This window comes from Gadus morhua, chromosome 14 (assembly GCF_902167405.1).
Source record: "Gadus morhua chromosome 14, gadMor3.0, whole genome shotgun sequence".
Lineage (NCBI taxonomy): Eukaryota > Metazoa > Chordata > Actinopteri > Gadiformes > Gadidae > Gadus > Gadus morhua.
The window spans coordinates 8,693,134-8,721,083 of record NC_044061.1 but is presented as its reverse complement, the minus strand read 5'-3'; the positions used below and the strand labels follow the sequence as shown (position 1 = coordinate 8,721,083).

Here is a 27,950-nt window from a genome sequence, read left to right as displayed (position 1 = left end):
CATCATACTACCCGATTGTCCTACACTAACTATGTATATTGGATGACCTAATCTTCATTTATTCTACCTATTGCTCGCATTTGATGTTGTCCACACTTTGATTCACTCCTATGTACATCGCATACCACATCAAACGTGAATACGCCTTATTCTCTGCACAATATCCTATTGCGCCACTTTCTGCATACCACATCAAACGTGAATATGTCTTAGCAAAGTGAAGTAAAGTAAAACTCAGTTTTATCTTTACTTATTTTATAGCTACACATGTCCCGGACACGTTCATTACTATTTCCAAAACAGTTTTTTTAGCTACGCAGGTCCCAGACCTAACTATACCATTACATGAACAGTATTTATTATTATAATTATCTAGTTTTTGGTTGGTCAACATCAAATCGATACATTAATTCAACCTTCTGACTTTCCGACCTACCCGATTTCTCCCCGTGTGAGCCCGCGAATGACAACTCTCCCGGGGCCTCCCCATGAGCCCCATCGTTACCACCTCAGAACACTGCAGGAACGATTAGTCGATTAACGTGTGGCTTGGAGGAGGCTCCCAGGAAGTGCCACAATCCTACGTCTGACACCCGGTGAATCTTGAGCTAGGTCAATCAAAACCGTCTAAACTAGGCAGAACAAAGAGTCATCCAAACCTACAATAATTATGCACATCTGGGTATCAAATATATGGTGATATTCTATAAACAAAACAAAAACTGAACCTAAAAGAAAAATTCAGAAGTTATCGGATGAAACAAATGTTATTGTAATTGAACTACAGCAGTTGAGCTAACTCCCGCCTTGGGCACCGGTTAAAACCATGAATGCCGGGCATCCATCACTGCTTGGGTTGCAAAGGCCTGAAGAGGAAGAACAAATTTAGTACAAATGTGAACATTTACAGATCGTTTAAACTATTAATGTTGGTGAATCAAAAAACATTGATTACAACCCACACAAACATTTGCGTGTTTTGCCGATATCAACTAGGGAGTGGCTCTCTGTATTTCAGCACCTAGACACACAGACCCTCAAATATACAAACACTAAATTTACATCCTGCCTCCAACACATGGCTAGGTGTGAGGGTGGGAGGGGGCAAGGGGAAGAAAGAACTTCCCCTTGCCCCCCTCAACCCAACCAAGAACCTCAACCCAACCAACAACAGCGAGGCCACGTGCCTCTCTATTGTTAGTTAAATCGAAGCCCCCGTCCCACCGTTCCCGATCTTCTTTAAGCAATGTGAATAAGGAAGGGTAGGGGAAGAGAATGTTTGCAGGGACAAAGGGTGGGGAGGGGAGGATCCGACGACTGGACCTGTGGACAGGGGGATGGGGGGGGTTTGACTACTGGACCTGTGAAGACTTGGACAAAGGGAGTGGGGGAGTTTCACGATAGGATCTTCTAGGGAGAGGGGGGGGGGGTGGGGAGGGGGGGAGGGAGAGGGGGGGGGGTGGAGGGGGAGAGAGAGGGGGGGGGGAGGAGGAGGGAGAGAGAGGGGGGGGGGAGGAGAGAGAGGGAGAGAGAGGGAGGGTGGGAGAGAATGTAACACTGTAGTTAGGCTCCCCGCTGCTCTTGGTCTCTGCAAGACCCAAGATGGCGGACGTCTGGACAAAGGAAACCCACGTCACGAAGACGCGCCGTCTCTTTAACACCACGTGGTTACACTCTACGGCTGCATTGTATACTAATCAAAATTGCACATTAGATTTGAAATGAACCGGGAGGAATCAATCCAATTTGAATTCCTTGGCCAAGCCTCCGTTTTAATATGCAACTAAGCTAGATTAACGTTAAAAACCTGACCTTTCCTCCCCCCACCGTAAAGAGTTTGGAAGTTTGTGGCCGGTAATAAATAAACCTTATAGTGGCCCGGCTTAACTTCGGCGCTTTCACTATTTACCTTATGATGGTCTCGGCTTAACTTCGAGACATTCACCAATTACCTTATGATGGTCTCGGCTTAACTTCGAGACATTCATCATATAAAACAAAAAACACAGGTACTACTTCTCCCACGTATTACCTGAGGTGCAGACAGACACAGAGACAGAGACAGAGACAGACAGAGACAGAGACAGACAGACATAACACACCGGGGGTCCCTTTGTGCAGGCTACCATTGCTTTATCAAACAGCCAGGAGCGCCCAGGTAAACACAGGGATGGGGAGAGGGGGGGGGGGGGGGGGACTTCACGTGTCCAGGGGGTCAGGGGGTATTTTACCTTAATAATTCATCGTCTTTAATAACAAAATACCAATAGACTTGAATGTAAAATGAAGCATGCAGTCTTGGGTGGCATTTAGCGGATCGGCAGATAAGATAGTATACACTCCGAACGTCCGCTATGGTGGACGCAGACCGTGCCGGCCTCAGCGGAGAAGTTAAAGATAACTTGTTAATATACTATTTTGGCCCGATCTATACAGAGACCGATAGTGGAGGGCTTCACCTCTCAACCAGTAGCCTACCAAGAATGATCGTTAACGACGAGTACTCAAAACAACTCAAGTGTTATGAAGGGGGGAGGTTGGGTTTTCAGAGTTCCTTGCAACCATTGATCTACACGTGCTGTTATGCTAGGCCTCTGCAGCAGCATCTTTGGTGGCTAAAACAAACTTACACCTAAGTGTTCTTATAACCAATCCTATTTCAGATTTAATCTTTAAAACAATGATTTATACTTACCTCAGACGTGTGTGGCCTGTTGAAGTTGTTTTAGCGTCGCGCCCGCCGGGAATCTAGGGACTTTCTTCCAAACGTCGGTGGTCACCATCTGTTGCATATTCTCAAAGAAAGTTGTCCAATCCCGGGTTGCTTTAACTTACTTCATTTATTGTAAAGTCGTCGGCATGTTTCGGTATGGTAACTGAAGCTATACGGAGGGAATTGTATCTAACACGAGTGAGAGATAATAACTCTGGCTACTACGGGACATGGGCAAAGGCCCATGTCCCCTCGCAGGTGTCGCTGAAAATCTCTGGCGATCCCCACCTCGTGTCCTCAGGTAGAGACCGCCAAGTGGGCGTGGCCTAGTGGGCGTGGCCGGGGTGCCGTAATGGCTTCGGCTTCTTCATATATTTAAAAGGCGCTGCCATCTGTGGCTGGAGCAGCCTCTAATAAGGTCTTGCTCCCCTTGTGGCTATGTATAGTATTTACGGCTTATGTGTTTGATCCTGCTTCATTTTGGTCTATGTGTGGGTAGCTTAGATTCTTAAAATACGTAACAAAGGCAAAAAAATTCAACGACATTATTACCAAGGTGGGCAAATAAGTAAACAAAATAATCCCCAGATTCAATAAAATGATGTTGAAGGCTCTTCTCATATTGAATTCCTGTCTGTCTCTACTGGCCCTGGCTGCTTCAGGGACCAGAGAACTGACGAACAACAGAACACAATAACAGACAGCGTCATGATAAATGACAAGAGTGCAAAAATGATAATACTTCTCCTAGGATCAGCTGTCCAAAAGCTCGACAAGGTGGCCGAGATTGCAAACCACATCAGAACACTGCAAACTACTATGAATCTCAGGGGCTTCAAACAACATCCCCAACAGGAAATGGGTCTCACATATTGCCGTATTTAGATGGGAACGCTTAGCCGCCAATGATTGACCCATAAGTTGGCCGGATGGCAAACGACCATGTAAGGAAGCAGAAAGGTGACAGAAATAGTTATATAGTAGTTATACAATAGGCATTCCCAAGATCCCTCCAATTCACACTACACACCTAGCCAAGCTACGGTAGCTTGAGGAATAGCGTTTCACTGTCTTTGAATGCTATATTGTTTCTGGATATCTTTAATCATATGTATTATCATGCTATGTGTCTGAAATCCTTTCTTGTAATATGAAAAATATTTTCTTGTTATATTGAGACATGTCTCATTCATTGAGACATGTCTGGAAGGCAAACAACGACGAACTGGCGCTGGCTGAAAGGAGATCCCCGGCTGAAGTAGGGAATGTTGATTGGTGATTGTAGACTGGTGTGTCAGGAGAAGGTACACTGGCGTCTAGTAGCCACTAGATGGAGGCATTGGACCGCGTAGCAGGACGCGGCGTGACAGAGATGACGTTTCTCACTATCCCACGGTGAAGAGATAAAGTGCGCACGCACAACAGATAAGACCACAGTAAAAGTAAGCAACAGATAGGACAACATTAAAAGTAAAAATGTATGTGCACAAGAAATAACAACATTAATAATATTAAAGAGGTTGACAATAAGATAATAAAATCTAAGAGAAGCAGCATACGTGTCAGTGTTTCGGGTGGGGGGTAGAAGGAATTGGGGGGGGGGGATTCAGCTTTCTGACAGCCTGGTGGATGAAGCTGTTTTTGAGGCTGGTGGAGTGGGCACGGAAGCTCCGATACCTTCTCCAAGAGGGCAGGAGGCTGAACAGACTGTGGTTGGCTCACAATCGTGGTCGCTTTTCGGGTAAGGCGGGTCAACGTTGGGCATCAATAATCCTTCCAGCTGTGTTGACTATGCGTTGCAGTGCTTTCCTGCTGTATTCAGTGCAGCTCCCCCCCCCCACACAGTGGCTGGACAGGATGCTTTCGATGGTGCACCGGTAGACAGTGCACATTATGGGTGGAGGAGCTTTCGCTTGCTTCAGTTTGCAAAGGAGTAAGAGGGGCCGCTGTGTTTTCTTTGCCAGTGATGCAGTGTCGGTTGTCGAGGAGAGGTCCTCTCTGATGTGCAACCCCAGGAGTTTGGTGCTGCTCCCTCTCTCCACAGCAGCACCATCGATGGTTAGTGGTGGGTGTTCAGTGTGGCCTCTCCGGAAGTCAACAACAATCTCCTTGGTTTTGCTGACATTCAGCAGGAGGTTGTTGGCTCTGCACCACGTGGTCAGAAGGTTGACCTCCTCCCTGTAGTGGGTCTCGTCGAACTTGGTGATGAGACCCACCAGAGTTGTATCGTCCACATACTTCACCATGTGGTTTGCGCTGTAGGTTGGTGTGCAGTCATGAGTCAGCAGGGTGAAGAGCAGGGGACTGAGCACACAGCCTTGGGGGGCCCCTGTGCCGAGTGTGATGCTACTCAAGGTGTTGTTGCCGACTCGTACTGCTTGTGGCCTCTCACTGAGAAAGTCCAGCAGCCAGTTGCAAAGGGAGGTGTTGAGCCCCAGCTGGTCCAGTTTACAGATGAGTTGTTGTGGGATAATGGTGTTGAAGGCTGAACTGAAGTCTATGAACAGCATTCTCACATATGAGTATGTTGAGTCTAGGTGGGTGAGGGCTGGATAGAGAGCAGAGCAAATTGCATCCTCTGTGGATCGTTTGGCTCGGTATGCAAACTGAAAGAGGTCCAGGGTGGGGGAGAGGATGGATTTGATGTGTGACATGACTAGCCATTCGAAACACTTCATTATAATGGGGGTCAATGCCACAGGGTGATAGTCAGTGAAGCAGGATGGAGCAGGTTCCTTTGGCACAGGTATGATGATGGTGGCCTTGAAATGTGATGGGACAGCAGCTTGTCTCCTCTGGGAAGAAGTCCTTCATCACACGGCCTGGAATGTTGTCTGAGCCTGTTGCCTTGCGGGGGTTGATGGTGGAGAGTATCCTCTTCACACTGGCAGCAGACAGGCACAGAGCGTGATCAGGGAGGTTGGGTGGACTTTTCTCTGGGTTTGTGTTGTTTGTGGCTTCAAAACGTGCAAAGAAACTGTTGAGGTTGTTGAGCAGAGAGATGTTGTCGTCGCAGATCTGTGGCGCGGGCTTGTAGTCCGTGATGATCAGTATGCCCTGCCACAGGCTCCGTGCGTCTCTGCTGTCTCTGAAGTGGCAGGTTATCTTTTCAGCATAGTCCTGTTTTGCTTTCCTGATGCCACGGGACAGGTAGGCTCTCGCTGTTCTCAGGCCAGTTTCATTCCCGGCTCTGAAGGCGTTGTCTCTGGTACTCAGCTGGTTGACTTCCCCGGTCAGCCATGGCTTCCAGTTAGTCCGAGTGATGATGGTCGATGTGTGAGTCACATCATTGATGCACTTCCTGATGTAAGAAGTACCAGTGTTTGTGTGCTCCTCAATGTCTGTGGGGTTGTTGTATGTGGCTGCCTGCTTAAACATTCCCCAGTCTGTTGTTCCAAAACAGTCCGTAAGAAAGAGCAGAGGAGGCCCCCTCTAGCCACACACGTACTTGCTTCCGAATCGGTTTGTGACTTTCACTCTCTGTCTGTATGCTGGCATTAGCATAACAGTGATGCGATCATATAGTCCGATGTGGGGCAGGGGGGGAGGCCTTATATGCTCCGTTGTGGGTACTGTAGACCATATCCAAAATGTTATCTCCTCTTGTAGGGAAATCAACATGCTGGTGGGGTTTTGGAAGGACGGTCTTAAGATCATTATGATTAAAATCTCCAGCGAGGATGATGAATCCATCTGGGTGTGCTGTCTGTTGTTCACTGATGGCCTGATACAGTTCACAACGTGCCGCATTCCTGTCACTGCTGGAGGAGGTTGGAGGGATGTATACCGCGACTAGCAAAATCGCAGTAAACTCCCTCAGCAGGTACAAAGGACGGCACCTTATGATCATTAACTCCGCCAGTAGTGAACAGTGTTTGCATAATACCACAGCGTCACGGCACCACTCATCGCGAATGTAAACACAGACCCCGCCTCGTCGAGTCTTCCCACCGTTTACGAAGCATTTTTGTTGCTCCAGTTGTACAGCGGAGTCGGGGATGTTGTCATTAAGCCATGTTTCGGTGAAAACAAGCGCACAGCAGTTTCTCACTTTACGATTCACTAACCTCAGAAGTCGTATATGGTCCATTTTATTGTCCAGTGATCGTAATGAGTGTTAAAAAAACAAATTCTACCTTCAAAACCTATTTTGTAAGGCAATTAATTAGGTAGGCCTATGGATTATATAATAATGAGAATCACTTTAACTAGGTCCAACAAACAAAAACAGAATATGTCTTTACCGCTTTTAGTTATCCTGAAATGCAACTCCTTAATGTCCAAACTCTTATGTTTCTAAAGCAGCCCTCTGATTCAGCTCACCACATCATCTGACTAATGGAACACAGTTCCATTAGTCAACATTTTAGGCTCATTGTGTGACACCATCTGTCACACTTCAACAATTCTGTTGTAATAACTAGACAAATCACATGCAAATACTACTTTTAATCTCTGGGAAACAGGATGCCAGTGCAGTGATCTTTCTTCTGCAACCATCAGGTGAGATTTTAGTTTTAGTCAAAACTCTAGCAACATTCTGAATGATATTATACATAATATCATCCATACATAACTTTGGTGCTTTGTTGTTCCTACATTTAGGAAATGACAATACAACTCGCATGCTTCGGTATAACTGGAACACAACACGATACATGAGGACTATGTCCACCTGGAGTTGGCTCTACGCTGTGCCTCCTCAGCCGGTCTACTTCACCCCCTTCTGTTGTACCACACCTTCCTAACAATTAAACAAACCAACTTTAATGAGCTTTATCAACGTATTATCTATTCTTATTTTTTGCCCGATTGGGCAAGTATCGGTTTGGTTCAAGCAGTTTAAATGAGCGATTGATTATTTGTTTCAATCCCTGGCTACCATTATACTTACAATACACCTAACTGGCAATCTAAATGTATTTTTAAACTAAAAATTAGTGGTGGGCATAGATTATTCATTTTAATCTAGATTAATTTTGGAATTAATCTAGATTAATCTAGATTAAAATGGCAAACGGCAAAAAATCCTTTCGTTTACCTTGACATCTGTCAATTATACTTGGCAACGTTGAATTATCAAATATAATTCACCGCCGGAAGTTGTGAAGTGCCCATGCAAGTGAACGGAGCATAAACAAAAATAATTGACAGCTAAACGTTGGGAAGGCCCATGCAAGTGAATGGAGCAGTCTACAGCATTGAGAAGAGCCGTGTAGTAATCCATAATAATGAAAGGTTTAGAAGTTAAATATTTGCAAGTTCCAGAATAAATTAATATAATTTATATCGGAGTTAATTTGTTAGAAATTTACTTACAATGTTTAGTCAGTTAATCATTTTCATATTTCTGTCACAAAATTATTACTTGCATATTTACATGTTTAGATATTTAACACAGTCAAGGTATTCTGTTGAATCTGCCTCTCTGATTCCGTCACGTTTACCTCAAAATTCTAGCTTCTGATTGGTAAATTCAGTCACGTAATGGGTCCGAACAAGGAAGTGTTTGAAAATAGATTAACGGTGATATTTTTTTTATCGCCCGATAAAAGTTTTGCGTTAACGCAGCCGTTAACGCCGAAAACGGCCCACCACTACTAAAAATACATATTTATTTGAATAAAAACTGACTTTTGCGTGCATCCAAACTGTTTAACCTATACAAGGCCCCATATGTCGTCATAAGGGGCCAGGTGACCTCCCCTTCTCTGCTTTGCCCGCCCAGAGAATTTGGCCCGCAAATGAGACAATGAGCTACGAATGTTGTATACTTCTTTGTTATTTGGACAACCGTCCTGCTGTTGGTATTATGGCGCATAACACGTCGGGTTCTCAAATATCATACAAACAATAAACATCAATATAACAGGAAAATATCACACTATAACAAGAAAATATCTAAATTTCACAGGATCAGATCTCATGGTGTGTTCCAGATGCCTCGGACACCAGCCTTCCAAGTTGCAAGTGGGGAAATCTCCCGGCTTTCTTGTGGCCTTTCACGGAGGCACGCCCCTTTTGGTCGGTCCCCTTCGGAATTCTGAGAGTACACCGAGTTCAGTGAGGCGACTCGACAACAAACATGGCTGCGTCCATTAAGATATTTATTTTCTTTGTATTTGTGCCACGTTGGTTATTTTAATGTTGATTTTAAATGCTCTTGCACACTTGATTACATTGCTACTATATTCCGGTCACCAATTCATACATTGCACGGTCTTGCTGCGTGTGCAATACAATGTAAAGTTGTGCTGTTTGTTTTCAAGCTGGTTTGCTTAAGAGGCTAATGTAGCTAACAATATCAATGACTAGCCAATGATATGACATAATCACAAAGACAAACGGGAATGCTATAAATGCTACGGTACAGGAAATGACGTCACAAGTGCAACTCGGGAGGCAGGTGTCCGAGGCATCTGGACACACCATTCATTTAACAAGAAAAGATCTCAATAGGAGTAGATTTCAATATCACGAGCAAAGATCTCAATATAACAAGGAAAATATTTAATTATAGGGAGAACATATATTGATATAACAGGAAAATATGTCAATATAATGAGAAAATAAGTCAATCTAACAAGAAAAATTATCTGATGATGAGAAAACATCTCGTTTAACGAGTTCCTGTATCTATTTGAATTTTTTCACGATGGTTTCACTGCTCTAAAAAAACATTTCCGAGGCAGTTTCCCAGCCTTGTACAGATAAAGTAAAGGTTGAGCAATCCCACCCAACACTTTCAGATACATAGCAGGATAAAACAGATATCCCAAAAAAAATATATCCCAAGACAAAATAGTATTCAAAGACAAGACGACCAAGATCGGGAAATAAGTAACCAAAATAATCCCCAGATTCAATGAAATGATGTTGAAGGCTCTTCTCTTCCTATTGTTACCCCCTGTCCTCTCTGTCTCTACTGACCCTGGCTGCTTCAGGGACCAAAGAACTGACAAACAACAGAACACAATTACAGAGAGCATCATGATAAATGTCAAGAGTGATACAATCAAAATCCTATGAAGAGCTGTCCAAATGATCGCCAAGAGGACCAATATGGCGAACCACATCAGACCACTGCAGACTACTCTGTATCTCAGGGGCTTGAACCTGTAAAAGATCACATGACACAACACAGCATATGGTTGGTATTGAATCAAACAAAACCTCAACATTTTAGGCTTACTTCACTTGAAACAGAAATGGTATTGGTTACCTGATGAAGGTCAAAGGGTGAACGACAGCCAGGTAGCGCTCCACACAGATGGAGCACTGGAACAGGAGACGGCCAAAGCTTATTAACACCCTAAGTTCCATGATCAGGAAATTAACAACCGGGCCATCACCAGCATGGTCAAACAAGCAGTAGAACTGTAAAGGACTCCCCAACAGGAAAATGGTCTCACATATTGCCATATTTAGATGGAAAAGCTCAGACGCCAATGAATCTTTTGTTCCGTGAGTGATAAGCCACATCACCCATAGGTTGGCTGGAAGGCCAACGACCATGTAGGGAAGCAGAAAGGTGCCTGTAATTCCTTGGATATATGTTGTGAGCGCTGGTGATGGAACTTCACACATTGCAAAGATTGAATTTGTCTTCGAGTTTTCAGAAGAGGTATTGTTATATTCTGGATACATGATCATCGGCCAAAGTGCTCCTCTTTGGGTCCTGAAAATAGTTTCACAGCTAACTTTTCTGATCTTCCAGCATTGAAATGCTCAGCAAAAGATTTTCTTAATGAGTGTTTAAAAATATGTATACTATTCAAAACCTTTTTTGTAAGGCAATTAATTAGGTATAGATCATATAATAATAGGAATGACTTTAAACAGGTCTAACAAACAAAAACAGAATATGTCTTTACCGCTTTTAGTTATCCTAGTAATACTTAATCACCAAACTCTTATGTTTCTAATACAGCCTACTGGTTCAGCTCACCACGTCGTCTGACTAATGGAACACAGTGCTCCACATTGTATAGTCATCTGTCACATGAACAATTCTGTTGTAATAACTAGACAAATCACATGCAAATACAACTTTTGAGCTATGTAAATAAACATATATAATTTACTTCAGGCAAGGAATGTGTCTGAAATGAATTATGCAGATCCTGTGCAAAATCTTTTGGAGGGATAGTCGGCAGTACATCTATAAGACATATTGAAATATATATATTCAAGGACACTTAATTAAGGAAATGCAATGATGAAAGGGCACAAATTAATAAAATGAGGCTGAGAAGGAGGCACCATGCAGGGGGGCTCTGAACCCGTCCTCCTTGCAGAAGAGGCTGTAAGCGGAAGGTAAGGCACCGGGAAAGGAACTGATTGCTTACTCAGTGTTCTTCAGTGACAAACACTGGACTGCATCGGTGGTACAGCTCACAAAAATACTGTAGTAAGTACTTAATAATTGATTGAATTTAAATAGCCTTTTTCTGGATAATCAAAGACGCTTTACAGTGAGGGGGGACCTCACTAACCACCACCAATGTGTAGCACCCACTTGGGTGACGCACGGCAGCCAATCGGCGCCAGAGCGCTCACCACACACCAGCTTGAGGTGGAGAGTGAGGGAATTAATGAATCAGGCCATTATTTGTATCTGATGCATAAAAGACCTATGAAATGAAACATAAATACACCGTATGGATCCTTCAGGCAGCTTTCAGGGATTAAAACATGAGATAAATAATTTGGTTAACTACATTTTACTATTCTCACATAACATTATTTGGTTAAATATGCCAGAACATACATGGTAAATACACAGAATACACATGGTAAATGTAACCATATCCAGGGATAGGTTTATTTTGATTATATGAATAAACACTCAGACTTTAAATGTGCTGCAAGTAGTATTTAAGAGCAAATGCTGTAGTACACAAAAACATTCAGAGTGCTTATCCTAAATTATGTAGTGTTGAGATGAGACCAACCCCAGCTATTCTGGATGTTTGTTCAGAAATGTGGAGCACAGAAACTAAAATCAGGTTCTGTTACGCCACGTCCTGCCACACGGTCCAACACCCCCATCTAGTGGCCGCTTGGCGCCACTGGTCCTCATTCTCTCTACACACCTGTCTGCAATCTACAATCACCGTTCCCTACTTCAGCCGGGGATCTCCAATCAGCCGGTGCCAGTTCGTCGTTTACTACTACTCAGTTAGTATCGGTCCTACCAGCGTTATCCTAAGTCTAGCCCGTTTTCCCTGTCCTCCTGTAACCCTTTTCCTCCGTCTGTAGTTCTCCGTCCGTCACCCCGGCTACCCGTTGACGAATCCTCGCCTGCCCGACTTTCCACCTACCGCCGAGCCCCTGCCTGCCTGACTGCCTGCCTGATACCGAACCCTCGCCTGCCTGACCACTGCTTGCCTAGTCCCGGCTTGTCGTTACCCCTTGCCCCAATAAACCCACCTTCCTTTCCACCCCGTCTCGGCTCCCCTGTGTCAAGCGTTTGGGTCCTCTCGTTCTGTAACCTTCACAGGTTCGTCATGCTTGGTTCAATCCTTGATGACCCTAGACGTCTAGTGGGTCAGTTATACATGTGCTGATTATGCAGGCCTATGTGTTTTGGTACTAGACTTTTTAACGCTTTATCAACAATTTACTATTTATTAAACTCTACTGACCTGGGAAACAGGATGCCAGTGTAGTGATCTTTCTTCTGCAACCATCGGGTACGATTTTAGTCTTAGTCAAAACACTAGCAACATTCTGAATGATAATATACAAAATACCATCCATGTATAACTTAACAATTCATTATTATAAAAAGTCATACTTTTCTTTTCAACCGTACTGTTTAATCTATAAAGGGTGCTGTCGTGATCGTCAGGATTGGTTGGCAAAATGTGGTTGACAACCAATAATACATTATTGGTAACATTATTTAAATCACTGTCAATCACCATTGACTATGTCTCCAAACTGTATTTGAGCTAATATATATATTTTCGGGTGAATATACAATTCCCCTCCTATTGCTTCATAGTTACCATACCGAAACTAGGCCAAATAAAGGCAGTTAAAAGCGATTCTGATTCGAGTACCTTTTCTACATACCGCAACAATTTCACTATTCTCGCACACAATTATTTGAAAAATAAAATAAAAAAACACAATATAACATATATATAAATATTATAATATTACAAGAAAGGATTTCAGACACATAGCATGATAAAACATATGATTAAAGATATCCAGAGACAAAATAATATTCAAAGACAGTGAAAAGCTGTTTCTCAAACTAGCATAGCTCAGTTAGGTGTGTTAGTTGGAGGGGTCTTGGGATTGCCTATTGTATAACTATTCTAATAGAAGAGATTTGATTTTATTATTTCATTATTATTACTATCGTTGAAATCACTATTGATATGTATTCAATACGGATGTGTCATTTTAAGCTAAAAACATCTTATTCATGCTTTTCAAAATGTCTCATTATGTATTAAAAATAAAATATTATACAAAGAAAAACATATAAAATACCTCAATATAATTAGAAAATATCTCAATATAACAGGAAAAAGTTGTCAATATAATTTGAAAATATCTCAATATAACAGGAGAAGTTGTCTCTATATAACGAGAAAAGATCCCAATGTAAAAGGAAAACATGTCAATTTAACGAGAAAATATCTCAACATAACAGGAAAAGATTTCAATATAACGGTAAAAGATTTCGATGTTACCGAAAAATATCATAACATAGCGAGAAAGGATCTCAAAATAACGAGAAAGATAATTTCATGAATAGAAGACATCTCATTATAACGAGTTCCTGTATCATTAATCATCCACTATGGTGGCACTGCCATAACAAAAACATTTCCTAGGCAGTTTCCCAGCTTTGTGCAGATAAAGTAAAGGTTGAGCAATCCCACCAAACAATGTTAGATATGTAGCAGGATAATACAGATAAAAAAAGATATCCCGCGGCATAATAGTAACCAAAGACAAGACGACCAAGGAGGGCAAATAAGTAACCAAAATAATCTCCAGATTCAATGAAATGATGTTGAAGGCTCTTCTCTTCATATTGCTACCCCCTGTCCCCTCTGCCTCTGGCCCTGGGTGCTTCAGGGACCAAAGAACTGACAAACAACATAACACAATTAGTGTGAACTCACCCTTTCTGAGTAGTGAGTGGAGTGAACTCCACTCACTATCAGTCCTACGATTCTTTGTTGGAAGGGAGGTTCTGGGGTTACACTGTGGCCGAATATTGCCTTCCAGGTTTTATCCCCCAACCATGTTCATCGGGCCATAAATCTGGGGGCATACCATCCTCCTCCGTACAGTTCCCGGCTGGAGGAGAGGGCCAATTTGCCGTGCCCATTCCGAGCATTGCGGCTGCATATTGAGGCATCACAGGGCTTTAGAGCAGCTGTTGGTCTGCTATGGCGGAAATAACAGGGGTTATAACAGGGGGGCCTATGACGTAGCAGGTAAACCTGCCCCCTCAGATGTTATCTATCTGCCACATCCTGGGAGGCAATGAGGGGGGTGTCACTATCAGAGGTCTGTGCGGCAGCGTCCTGGACAGCACCCTGAACATTCTCATGGTTTTATCGCCTTAACGTGGTCTCTGGGTCCATGCTGGCATCGGTTATCCTACCTTTGGATTCTACAGTTGACCAATAGGTTGGTGTTGTTCCTCGTGACACTGCTGGTATAAGTCATCCACTTTGTGTACTGCAGTCGGGAAGGAATTAAACAGAACAAAGTTACGAATGTAACAATGGTTCTGTGAATTCCTGGATGACTTCCAGTCACAACGGTCACTCGAAGATCCTGAGAGGCCGGGCGTAGGCTGCCACGTGATTTATATAGCCTACGCGTCTGTTACGGCCCATGATAGGCGCTGAACATGAATTAATGGACCAAGAGACGGTATTAGCAAAAGCAGGGGTGTTTATTATTAACCCGTCAATTAATCCGAAAAAGGCCAAAAGCGCCAACAATCATGATCCCAACGCAGGGGATGATAATGGTGAAACCATGGAAGGCGGTGGCGAAGACAGGAGCCGGTTGCACGATCCTTCGGGTTTCAGGAGGTGGAAGAGAGAGAGAAAGCGTGCTACTGCAGGTGGATCTCCTTAAGTAGGGGGGTATCCGGTGCCTGCAATCACTCGTTAGCCTGCGACCACAGGGAGAAAGGGTGAAACAGAAATACTTGCCCCAGCAGGGGGTGCCAAAAATGAATACCAACTTAATATAAATGAGGGTTCGTAACAGCGTCACTCAACTGACCTTAGGCTATAAAAAAGCTGCGATTGCAACTAACAACAAAAGGATGTGCTGTTGTACTGAACATCAGCACGGCTGTGATTATCTTCGGCGCTCGGTCTACGGCCTCGTACCTATGACCGAATCACAGCCGTTCAGATATTCAGTACAACAGCACACTCCCTCTTTTGATATTGCTTAATTAACCTGTGTTGTGTGTGGCAATCACACGCTGAAAGTGACTACCGGAATCAATCACCATTTTTAATAACCCATTTTTCAGTAGTGAACAATTTTATATGACTTGAATTCAGGAATAATATACAGGCAAAAAGACCAACCCCAAATAAATAATGAACCACTCATTGTGAAATCATTGCAATAGCTTGAGACCCATTTGTGCATTGCATGGCGCAAGTAACCAGAACCCATTTGTCGACACTTGTGTTTAATATATCCATTTTTTTATACGCATACAGGTTTTAAACACCAGGTCAATGCATTTCAATGCGGTTTCTTTCAAGGAATGAGCATGTTAAAACATATCCTGTGATAACTGTTTTGCAAAAAATGTAGTTTATTATTGAAAGCAGGCCTTTAGCCAGGCATGTAGCCAGGCATGTATAAGCACTGATGAGAGGGGCACATTTCCATATCCCTCAATCTGCCTTTCCAATTGAACCATATATAATAAACAGAGGGCAAACACATATGCACCCGATGATTAAGCCTCAGCACTGCCCTCCAGTGTACACTTTTATAGTGTTATAGTCAGAAGGGTGTTCCACTTCCAGAACACAAAATAAAAAAATTCAATCCTGCATGTTATTTCTTTGTAAACATTTATGCAAGCTGACAAGGGTCACCTAAGGGACTTCTTTTGGTATGGTTTAGAGGCAAAGTCTCACACACAAACACACACAATTTACTTAATTATATAGAACAGTGTGGCGATATGATGAGAGGAATTAGTTGAGTTCCAAATATTTTTTACATTCGTTTTTTAGACTTCAACTAAACCTTCATGCAAGTTTTTCTCCGGTAAACATATGATGCAATGGGCATGCGGTCCATTTGGCAGAAGGTCAATGGCATGTTCAACCAAATGAGACTCGGTAATCTACGGTAATCAAATGATATCAGAAGGGGAAGAAACGGATGTCTCCGGAGCCTGGACTCAAGCTAAATCCATCTTCTCGTTCATGTACTCATTTGGGTCTACACTATTCTAAACGTCAGTTTGGATTCATATGGGATCCATCAAGAGAAAATTCATGTTTATCAACTGTTGAAGAAGGACAACATCGTTTAGGAGTCAACCTCTATTTCACGGAGAACTGGATGCCATGTTTGTGGAGGCGGTCGATCAGCGTAGTCTTGCCGAAAGCTGCTCCGGGAGTGTAGACTCCTCCCCTGGAAACGGGTGGGAAGTGAAAGAAACAAGGGGGACAACAGGTGTGCAGAGCAATTATTAGACAGAGACAGACACTGATAAGGGACCAGCAGGGCAAATGGAAAATTATTCAAAGGTTGGTTATAGTGTTGATGTTAGTGTGTGAATGTGTACAGTATGTGCATGCAAATGTGTGTGTGCACAGACGTACGTCCTGGGCAGAGCATTGGGTTCATTGAGGATGGTGAGCGCCGCCTGTACCATGGCGATGGGGGTAGCTACATACCCAGCCTCTGGATTGGAGAGCAAGCATCAAGTCAGTTCAATTAAGTCAAAGACACTTCTCTACATTGGTAATGTGGGATTTTGAGCTTCATTTGACCCTTCAAAATTGATATAGTCGACGCATGAAAGTAGTTACCGGGCCCCTGGACCAGAGTACGAATCTTGCCATCAGGTTTTCCCTGGGAAGGGTCTTTTCCCTCGGTGTAACCTTCTCCGTAGAAGGCAAACTGGAAGGATGAGTCCTTCATCTGAAACACGGCATACAAGCTGCAAATCAGCCAAGAGAACACTATGTTCCAATGATTGACGGAAGATAGGAAGTTAGTTCTTAGCCTTTGTGCAAAGTTAAACTATTTCAGGGCCTCTACATGACATTCCTTCCTGCCGTTGGCTTTCTACATACCTGACTTTTGGTTGGTCCGGCCTTTGTGAAGAAACCAAAGGAGAAGAATTCTGGGTACTGGGGAAGAAATGTGACAGAATAATGAATTCCATGTCGGTGGATTATTGTGGTGTTTCAAGCCCAATATTGTTTTTCCATTCCATGCATCTCACTACCTTGATGAGTAGGTTGCGTCCAAAGTTGAACTTGATCAGTAACATGAACATCATGCCAGCAACCAGCATCTTGATGATGTTACCCACTCCTCCTACTCCTGCATATGCACCATACTGGACCTAACGAACCGGGAGGAGGTTCTTTAGTGCTTTAAGAGGCAGAACAGCAGAGAAAACCAAACACTTACTTTAGCTGCGTCGCTAATAGCAAATAGATTAAGATTACATCTTAGAATTATATGTTGATCAGATCAACATGTATGCAAACAGATGGAAGATTGCTGCTCCCATTCACATATACATATACCGGTATATAATTTCAATAAATAATACCAATTAGAAACAATTTGATGGTATGAGTTACAATGAATAAAATACAAGCAGTAGACATGCCTACAGGGCCTATGAGAGAGGAAAGAGGGACTCACGGGCGACTCTTGTTGCTCCTCGGCCAGAAAGCGCTGCGTTCTCTTCACTACAGACGGGTCTGTGCCCATGAAGGGCACCGCATACTGCTGCACTTCATTGCTGTAGAACAGGGCGCTCCTGCACAACAGTCACCCACAAAGACTACATATTACAATCAAAATAACGGTCAAAACAAGCTTTAAAAGCTGGGAGGGAAATGTAGGGGTCACCAGCGAAGAACAGTTACTAGTAAAGAAACGCTAACAGATCAGTGAGTGAGATATCCACTGTCATTACCGTCGTTTAATCTTAGCTCCAACTACAGGAAGTGGCTGGTATTTGAACTTCCTCCTGAGGCTGCGGAGACTGGCGCCGTCAGCAACACCATAGATGGCCGACTGCCATGTACCGTCGTGGATGCTGGCGCCCTGGCACAGGCAAAATAGTTTGGATCATTTACATTTTCCATATACTATTTACGGTTTTTGCTTTAGCCATGCATCTGTGGAGTTTATTCACATAGGTTTAGGTAAGGTCGTCAAATCCTGGGGTGCTGCCTCAGACTGTGTTTGTGATGAAGGCATACATAATCGGATCTGACAAGAGCTTAAAAACAGGACGGGAAGATAACGGTTGGAAGAGAACCGACTTAACATCGGACATAAAGAGGTTCTTGTGGTGGGGGTCTCGGGGAATCTGGTTATCATACCTCTGGTCCTGCACTGGCCGTGAGGAAGCTTTCAACTGCTGTCAGTGTACCTGTAGATACAGACACAGATCACAACCATACCAGACACTTCAGGATAGGATCTGCACACACAAGGCAACACAGAGACATAGATAAATAAACTCTGCATTTTGTAGTATTCAAGGGTTTATGATCCATTTGGAGAAAAACAATTAAAAAGTATAACAAACATCGAGTATGTCTATGAGGCATCCAACACACATTTCTGTGACTCAAAGAAAGACAGGGGTTGGTCAGTAGGTCAGTGTTTGCATTTCTAAGTGATCAACATAGAAGGCTGGTACGTTGGTGGCTTCTCAGTGTGTAGTTGTCATCCAAACACAAGTGTATATGGATGTGTGTGTGGGGGTCTATGAACATGTTCATACCCCTGAACTGGTCCCTGGTATAGAGGACTCCCATGTCAGCAGGGATGGAGTCAAAGCCACAGCTTCCTACGATGTACACTCCCTTCTTAGCTGCCTCGCTGTGGTAGTTCAGTTGCATGCCCTCTAGAAACTACGCACAGACAGAAAGAATGTTCAACCTTAAAACAGTACAGTAATACGTCTTGTTTGATGCAATCATTCTGTTTCTTCGGATGGCAGTAAGGATTTTCCTGAACACATAACTAACTCAGGGGAGCTAAAATAGACGGATGTACCTTCCCTTTAAATACATACAACCTTATTGTCGTAAGCAGACGTTGTTGTAAGACATGCTGTTCCTCGATAGCCTTGGACCATCCCGATATGGGGAGGACACATTAAGTTTCTCTCTGCGGATCACTCTGGCCTCGAGCACATTGAAAGCTTTTACCAAATATAAAAAAGATCATAAGAGTGCCTCGGGACGGTGTTTCAGTTCATGACGAACAAGAAGCGATGACGAATAATAGCAGCACTAAAGGAAAGTGTACTGTGCAGATTTCTGTTAACCGCTATTCATTCTGTTAGCGTTTAAGAGAAATCTGCACGGTAGGCTTTTTTCTGAGAGGAGAATAGGTTTTTACTTCGTGGCCAAGGAACAAGATGAAAGAAAATGTGCACGCTGCATGATGAGAAATTAAGTTAATGCAGGTATGGCATACTGATCCTACAAAGGGAAGGGCAAAACCTACCAAAAAGCTGTCACCATAGTAGCACTCTAGTGACCATCTACAATAGTCAGGATTAAACTACTTCATATATACAGATTTAATCAAGAATCTGAATATTATGACAAGTATGTCACTGCAGATGGTTACCTGAGGCTCCCCAGAGATGTCAAGGCAATGGGCTCCATTCTCTACACAGGCCTTGACTACCGGTTCACCATAGAACCTGTACTGCACACAAAATCATAAAAGCACAGATAAGAGCACGCATAACACATACTGTTGTTACAAGCCCATAGAATGCATTTTTGTTGTGACAAATTTTGTTGTAACACAGTGTGTTACAACATTTTTGTCGTAATTACCTTTCACCCACTATGATGGAGTCATTACTGTTACCCTGCTGCATCTTGGGCCAACTGGCCATAGTGCACAAGCTAGGAGCTAATCCAACACCTGTCCAGAAGCGTTAGTAGGTGCAGTCCAAGGCAAATCCCTTATCTTGTGTTGACCCGTCATTCCACCAGAACAAGTGTTGTGAAAGACAAGGCAAAGATTTCATGTCGATTTAAACCATGAAACCTTTGACAATATTCAGCTATTGAAACCAACAAAATGTAGTCGCAGTTGCTAAATGCACCATAGATATTTCAGAAAAGAGCACCCAAAGGGCTTTAGTACATTGCATGGTCCTTTCCATTGTGACATTCTGAACACAATAAGACTTGTCATCTCGGTTTTGAATGAAGGCTTCAGTGAATGAGAGAATGCTAGGAAGAGAGAATGGAACAAAAAGATCTCATGGCAACGAAACGACAAGAGCTGCGGTGAGGTGAGATTAATTTGCTTCCAAGAGGTGTGTTGCATGCATAGAAATTAATGTCTGGATGTGAAGGAAAAAGTTATCTACATTCAGGGTTTGAATGTGCACAGTCAAATACTTACAGGCCCCACACAGTTGAGGACAATCACAGCCTGTTTGCACATTGCTGCCAATGAGTCTGGTTCTTTTACATCTGACACAATGATGTCTACTGTCCTCAGCTCTGGTTTACCTAAACCACAGAAAGAAAACTGTTTACTTGAAGGAAACATGGAGAATGCAAAGCACATTTTGACTGATGTAAATGTGGGTATATATATATATATATATATATATATATATATATATATATATATATATATATATATATATATATATATATTTAAAAAATCCTTTAGTTTTTGATGTCATCAACATATTTCCAAGAAGCATATAGCCCGTGGTTTATAATAAGGTACTATCTGTTCATCTTAGCAAGATAAGCCTTATCAACCTTGACTTGTGAATGTTAATGTTACAGACCTATCAAGTATTACCATTTTATTTGGTTAAGCTCAACCATCAAGTTGTTGCATAAAACACTGACTAGATAACAGTCCAAGTGTCTACTAACCAATACAATACGAATAAAGTACGTACTCAGTGCGCCGGCCGCCTGCTCCAGAACTTTCTCCAGTTTCGCCTTGCTTCTGCCGGCGACAGCCCATCTCAGGGTCCCACTCGGACCCTCCGAGACCGTTCGTGCCACCTCCTCGACCACATACTGACCAGTAAAACCAGAAGCTCCGAAAATAATGATATGGTAGGGCCTGCTGGACGATGTTTCAACACTTGCCATCGTGTTAGAAAGCTTGCTAATCAGTCAGGGACTTGCACGTAAGCTCTACAGACCTACTGATCAACGTTCAAGAAGGGGGTGACAGTTGCTGCCTTTATAGGACTCTAGTGCTACGGAAGCGCTAACACGGACACTTGTACAAAACAATGTCCATTATACTGTCCCAAGGATAGACCCACCATATACCTAAAGTATTTCATAAATTGACACGTCGTGTTGGAGTTCGAAATATTTATTTAAACAAAATATGCATTGTTAGACCTTTAATCATGGTTGCACAGCCCTTGATATGTACGTTTCTGCAGCAGTTTACGTATCACAATGCTAAATGGGGGCAGTCCTAACTACAGTATCGCTTCTGATTGGTCTTCGCGGAGGTTCCTCAGTATTCTCAGTTGTCGCATACGGATGACGCTTTCAATCTGAGCCCAGCCAACATCACCACGAGAACTCCAAAACATTCTACCGAGGGTCAAGATGCTGTTGCCTCAATGTCATGTCGATTTCCATGCAACTATGACGGCAAAAGCCAACGTCAGATAATCGCGAAACAGAAAACGCTTAAAATAATCAGTCTTAAAGGTAAGTCAGTTATTAACATTATAATGCTATATATATATAGATGCGTAAGTAGCTTACGTGACTGATGATGCCGTACGAAAGCCTTATAAAAGGCATCATGAGGAATACATTATGAGATTGTATCTACGTCCTGTGCTTTTTAAATCTATAGCACCCGTATAGTTTATCTTAGTGAAAAGATTTGCAGTGCTGTGTTTATGGTCCCAAAATATTTTATGCACTTAAGTATCCATGTGCATTCAACTAAACGCATCTTAGTACAGTAGGCCTATCGCAACATCACATTCAGATATATTGTTTTATTTTCCTAATATTATCGATAGGTTAACTGTTTAAAAATGTAACAGTTGGGTATCGATAACTTTGCCTAATGCCACTCATCGTTATTCATTTCTGACCCTCCTAAGGTTTTTCTCATCCAAGTATCCATCCGTCTGATCATCATGTCTACCAAGCTATGCAAACTGGTCGTGTTGGCAGTGCGTGCTGCTAATTGCCGACACCCCCGGAGTATAACGGGTTCTGGCCAAGTAGTGTTGACCACTATGGGACCCTCTGGAGTATTTAACTGTGGAGCTCCAAGCTCCCAGAGCAGGGCTTACAGTCTGGACTCTCTGTCTTCGGGTCCTGGTCGGCCCTCACTTGGACGCTCTGCACAACAACCTCGGGTGGAAGGGATCTCTGCCGCCTCAGCTCTCACGCAGCGAAACCTTTCTGCTGTTGCTTTGCAGGTAATACTTGAATGCAGAAGACCTCTCATCAAATGCTGTGCAAAAGTCTAAACGGTTCCTTGATGTTTTCAATTGTTTATGTTTTGTCTCTCCAGGGACAGCGTCGTCCTATGTGCCGATATGACCTCTTGGATATTGGGGATGTAGAGGAAAACATAATTCGTGCTAAGGCGTGCAAATTAATAAGACACTTCATTGTGGACCCAACTATGGCTGAGCTAGTTGCAAAGCACCTAGGACCTGGCCTTGAAGACACCAAGACAATTATCTTCGAGTGTAACCCAGGTGTGTGTGTGTGTGTGTGTGTGTGTGTGTGTGTGTGTGTGTGTGTGTGTGTGTGTGTGTGTGTGTGTGTGTGTGTGTGTGTGTGTGTGTGTGTGTGTGTGTGTGTGTGTGTGTGTGCGTTGTGAAGATTATTTCAATTGAACACACTTCTGCTAATTGTATTTGTTTTCAGGGTTAGCATCTGCTAGGATCGGCTGCTTGCATAACACATGAAAGTGAGGGATATACATCTGTGTGTTTCTCTTAGGTCCAGGAGTACTGACTAAGACACTGTTGAATGCAGGAGCTCAGAGAGTCGTAGCTCTCGAGGGAGACAAATCCTTTCTGCCTGACCTGCAGGTATGATAGGAAACAAATTTACTGAGATCAAGAGGATGTCACAATCCATTTTTCCAGGCTAAAAGATATGAGCGAATTGCAAAAGCAAGGAAACTTGATTTATTGAGATTTTATTGTTGGTATCAGTAACTAGTTGAAAAACAAAAATGGTTGTTTGCATTGGAAATCCTATTTATTTATTTATTTATGTGAATATTTTCCTCATTCTAGGTTTTGGAAAACCGTCTTGATGGTCAGTTAGAAGTAGTCCACTGTGATTTCTTCAAGCTTGACCCTATTGGCAGTGGAAGCGTCAAAGCCCCCACCATGTTCAGTGATAAACTGTTTACCGACATGGGAATATCCGAGGCCAGCTGGACAGATGGTGAGCTAACGGACACACAGAGTTTCACACGCATGACATAAGTGCAGGTGCATTGAGAGTAAAGATGCTGGATGCAAAGCATCTGCATTGACATTTTTCATATGCATAGCCTCTGGATATTTGTCTAATTTGGAACTATTTCTGTTGTTTCTGCCTCTTTTTGCGTGACCCCAGACATTCCTGTAAAGGTGATTGGCATCCTGCCCTTGCGTAATCAGCGTGGAATGCTGCTGAAGATGGTGTATGCTCTATTTGAACGACTGTCCGTCTACAGATATGGTCGAGTTGAGCTCAACCTCTTCATTAGCGAAAAGGAGTATATGGTGAGATATGTGTGCCAATGTGTACACTATAATAAATTGAAAGCTGTTTTCACAGTTGCTGTTAAATTTAGGTAACATTGGCTTTTATCATACTATGTGTTTTTTTTATTTGACCAATGCTCAGATCAGTTAACTTTTGTTCTCATCCTGTGTTTTGTAACTATTTTCAGAAACTGGTCTCCCGACCTGGTGACATGATGAACTACAGAGCCTTCGGTGTCCTCTGGCAAATGGCCTGTGATATAACACTACTGCACAAGGTATTGAACAATGGTGACATGGAGGGGAGAAATGTGTGTTTTTGTGTCTGTGCAAAACTCATTAGGAGCAGCAGAAATTTTAGCACGCGTGCCATTGGCTTAATGTCAGCTGATGAATTTACTTTTAAATGGGATGACCTCTTCCGTGTTTATGCAGGAACCCTGGCATTCGTTTGTGTCTTCCAAACAGTGTCGCACAGTTCAAAAGGGCAAGGTAAGATGATCAACCTATTACTTACACATTGATAATGCTGACCCAGCATATTACGTGACTTTCATGGGTAGTAGTGGTGGTGGTGGTGGTGGTGGTGGTATCAAGCAAATATACAGGTTATGTTCCTATACTTCGATATATGTGAAATGGATGGTTGTCAACCTCCTAAATCTCTGTATGTCGATATTTCTTGTCCACCCAGATTCCCAATGATCATATGTGCCTGGTACGCCTGCAGCCAAGAGCTGATCTCTTCTCATCCTGGCTTTCTCCGTCCAACGCTGGAACGTTATTAATGATGGTCAAACAATGTCTAGCCAAAAGGAAGGTCAAACTCGTAGATAGACTCAAGTAAGTAGCATTAACAAGCACTTCATGTGCTGCATATACATGTAGCAGGTAATTTTCCTTGATTACATTGTTTCCTTGAAAATCTGAAAGTATGGCAAAAATATTAATGATATTAATGCTATGTCTTAGGATAATAGATAGGAGAAAATGTAATCAAGAAGAACATAGGTCTTGGTTTACGGTAGTGGAACATGTATTGTTGTTGCAATAAATTGCTAATACATCCTCCTTCTTCTGCACCCCCTCAGTCTGTGGTCTCCAGACAGCGGTAGCAAGCTTCTAGAGGAAATGGGCCTGCCTGAGGACATTCTGACTGGGAACGTGTTTCCAGAGGAGTACCTGAGACTGTTCCAGCTGATGGAAAAGAGTCAGGAGTTCACCCAGAGCTGGCTCTATGATGAGATCCTGGAGAACACACAGAGAGAGGGATGGGCATAGAACATTTTTATATTTCTATGACAAAATCACATGCAATATATATAAATATTCTGAATATTATTGTCAAGTTGTGAAACAACTTGAATAATTTATACGGTTAGCTGAGATGGCCTAATTTATAGTATAAGTTTTAAAAAATATAAAAAAAAAGAATGGATAAAATATGCTTTTGATATAAAAACATTAAATGCTCAAATGGAGATAAAAAGGATATCATGTAATTCTTGTAAATAAATTGACATGCTTGCTGGGTATGATGCAAATTGGTAAATGTCAAATTTTGTGTTTGTTCTATATGATCCTCGGTTATAGCTAATTTAGAGAACCTTCTATTCATGCACCAAGCATGCAACATTCATGCAACCTCAATAGATTTGAAGGACGCCTACTTCCACGTCACAGTGATCCCCAAACACAGGAAATTCCTAAGTTTCTCGTTCCAAGGGTCACACTACCAGTACAACCGTCTCCCGTTCGGCTATTCTCTAGCCCCTCGAATGTTTTCCAAGTGCGTAGAGACGGCTCTCCGAGAGACGGTCCAACACTGCCCCATTGTTGACGAATCAACACGTAATGATTCACACGGACAACAAGGCGACAGCAGCATACATAAGTCGCCAAGGGGGCATGCGCTCGGCACAGGTGCTGAGCATAGCGAGACAGCTGTTATGTTGGGCGCACACGCACTTGCTCTCCATCAGAGCGTACACACCCGGTGTCCTGAACAGAGGGGCCGACATAATGTCGATGGGGGGTCCCCAACCAGGAGACTGGACTCTGCACCACGATCTGATCAATCAGATGTGGAGCGAGTTTGGGGAGGCAGAGGTCGACCTATTCGCCACGTGGGAGAACACACAGTGCGAGCTGTGGTTCTCTCTCAGCGCGAAGGACAATCCCCCACTTGGGGTGGATGAGTTCGCTCACAGACCGTGGCTGAACACACTCCTGTACGCTTTCCCACCCGTCCCCCTGATTCCCCAAGTCTTGGACCGAGTCCAAGAGGACCGGCTGTATATGATTCTCATAGCACCGCAACGCACGAGTGCACCGTGGTTTCCCTGCCTCCAGCGTCTGCTCTCGGGGCCGCCGAAGGAACTCCCTTGGCGGCGGGAAGCTCTCTCACAGGCAGGGGGAGCAATCATAGATTACTCAGAGATCGGCTAGCGCTTGTGGGCCTGGCCGCTGAACGCGAGCGCCTAGAGGGTCTCGGCCTCTCCCAGGAGGTCGTAAAGGACCTTCCAGGGTGCCAGAGCTGACTCCACCAGAGCGTGTTACTCGGCTAAATGGGCGGCTTTCCAGAAATGGTGCACGGAGAGGGGTTGTGATCCCATCTCCTGCCCTTTGCCGTGCGTGCTCTCTTTCCTCCAGACACTGATGGAAAGAGGGCTGGCCTTTAGCACGGTCAAGACGTACGTGGCTGCTGTTTCATCATGCCACGAAGGTTTCGGGGATAAAACTGTTTTCAGTCACCCCTTAATGAAGCGCTTCCTAAAAGTTGTGAGGAGAGAGAGACCCGTGACGCGCTCTCTCACTCCACAATGGGATTTAACGCTGGTGCTGCGCGCACTGGTTAAAGCCCCATTTGAGCCTCTTGACCGGGTGCCCCTCAAGTTTGTGTCAGCCAAGACAGCTTTGTTGCTGGTCCTGACGTCAGCTAAGAGAGTGGGCGACCTGTCTGCACTCTCTGTAGCCCTTTCTTGTCTTAGAATACAAGGGGACTGCAGTTCGGCCATATTACGCCCGAACCCGGCTTTTACACCTCAGGGTATTACTAGCTCGTTCAGATCGAGAGTAATATCGCTCAATGGTTTCTCTCTCCCTCCTCATCAATCTGAGGAAGAGGCAACCATCCATCTCGTGTGCCCCGTACGTGCGCTTGCCTGTTATGTGAAGCGCACGGAGGCTCTGCGCAAATCTCAACAGTTATTTGTGCATTACAGAGAACATTCCCAGGGCCTCCCCCTGACGAAACAACGGCTGTCGCATTGGCTGTGTGATGCTATCACACAGGCTTATGTGTCAGCGGGGGCAGAGCCGCCTGAGACTATCAGAGCTCACTCGACCTGAGGAATATCGTCCTCTGTCGCCCTGCAAAGAGGGATTCCTATGGAGGATACCTGCACAGCAGCCTCCTGGGCTTCCCCATGCTCTTTTATTAGGTTTTACCTAAGAGACATGTCACGCCTCTCTATGACACACTCAGTTCTAGGTGCTTTGTCAGAGTGAGTGTGATTGTGTGACTATTCCCCTCGCATATTAAACAATGTGAGGAGGAGTCATGCTATTCATGCTGAGAGCTCGTGTCTTATCAGACAGATTGGAGCTACTCGTTGATGACCTGCCGTTAGACGCATGACGTATGTTATACGTCTGACGCATGATACTAGCGCGTATGTAGCTGTGTTTCTGGTACTGATCGGGACCAATGAGGCATAGACTATATCGTGCTTCGCCCTTTAACCCAATAGCGATAGCCTCAAAAGGCGAAGCCTATACGACATAGAACGATAGTTACGTATTGTAACTCTAGATCCGAGTATAGGCGCAGCCTTTTAAGTGTCGGCCTCATTGTCCTTTAAATAGCTGAAGAAAAGCTGTTTATTGGGAGCAGAACGTCCGCCGGCGCCCGCCTACATCTGAACTGCGGACGTTGTTGAGGCCCGCAGACGTAATTGAGGCCCACGCTGTTGGTGGGCGGGGATTACACATTTTTCAGTGCTACGGCTCACGCCTAGGGAAGCGATAGCCTTAAGGCTGCGCCTATACTCATAGAATCTAGAGTTACAATACGTAACTATCGTTACAAGCATTGGCGTGTTTTGCTCCCCCTCCTCCTCTCGATATACTGGCCTGTGATATACGGAGGTATGAAAACTGCCAGATCACTGATCCCTTATTAGTTATTTTAGGAACCAGCAGTTCGTCCGCTTCCATGTTTCATTTGACGATTGAATTGGCTTAGCATACACT

At 43.7% G+C, this 27,950-nt stretch overlaps 2 protein-coding genes across 2 annotated transcripts; one reads left to right on the top strand and one right to left on the bottom strand.

Annotated features, from left to right (window-relative positions):
• Positions 1-15,393: 15,393 nt before the first annotated feature.
• LOC115558758 (saccharopine dehydrogenase-like oxidoreductase) lies at positions 15,394-21,388 on the bottom strand. The gene is made up of 12 exons (XM_030377180.1): positions 20,892-21,388; positions 20,375-20,484; positions 19,580-19,660; positions 18,723-18,852; positions 18,316-18,365; positions 17,904-18,034; positions 17,627-17,744; positions 17,199-17,318; positions 17,044-17,100; positions 16,777-16,888; positions 16,567-16,648; positions 15,394-16,375 (listed from the first exon to the last, which is right to left on the bottom strand). The coding sequence occupies exons 1-12, from the start codon at positions 21,088-21,090 to the stop codon at positions 16,285-16,287; spliced, it is 1,281 nt and encodes a 426-aa protein (XP_030233040.1). The 5' UTR covers positions 21,091-21,388; the 3' UTR covers positions 15,394-16,284.
• A 102-nt stretch (positions 21,389-21,490) lies between these two features.
• tfb2m (transcription factor B2, mitochondrial) lies at positions 21,491-25,244 on the top strand. The gene is made up of 10 exons (XM_030377179.1): positions 21,491-21,672; positions 22,080-22,403; positions 22,499-22,688; positions 22,936-23,027; positions 23,238-23,391; positions 23,566-23,714; positions 23,885-23,974; positions 24,132-24,188; positions 24,391-24,539; positions 24,788-25,244. The coding sequence occupies exons 2-10, from the start codon at positions 22,116-22,118 to the stop codon at positions 24,975-24,977; spliced, it is 1,359 nt and encodes a 452-aa protein (XP_030233039.1). The 5' UTR covers positions 21,491-21,672; positions 22,080-22,115; the 3' UTR covers positions 24,978-25,244.
• Positions 25,245-27,950: the final 2,706 nt, after the last annotated feature.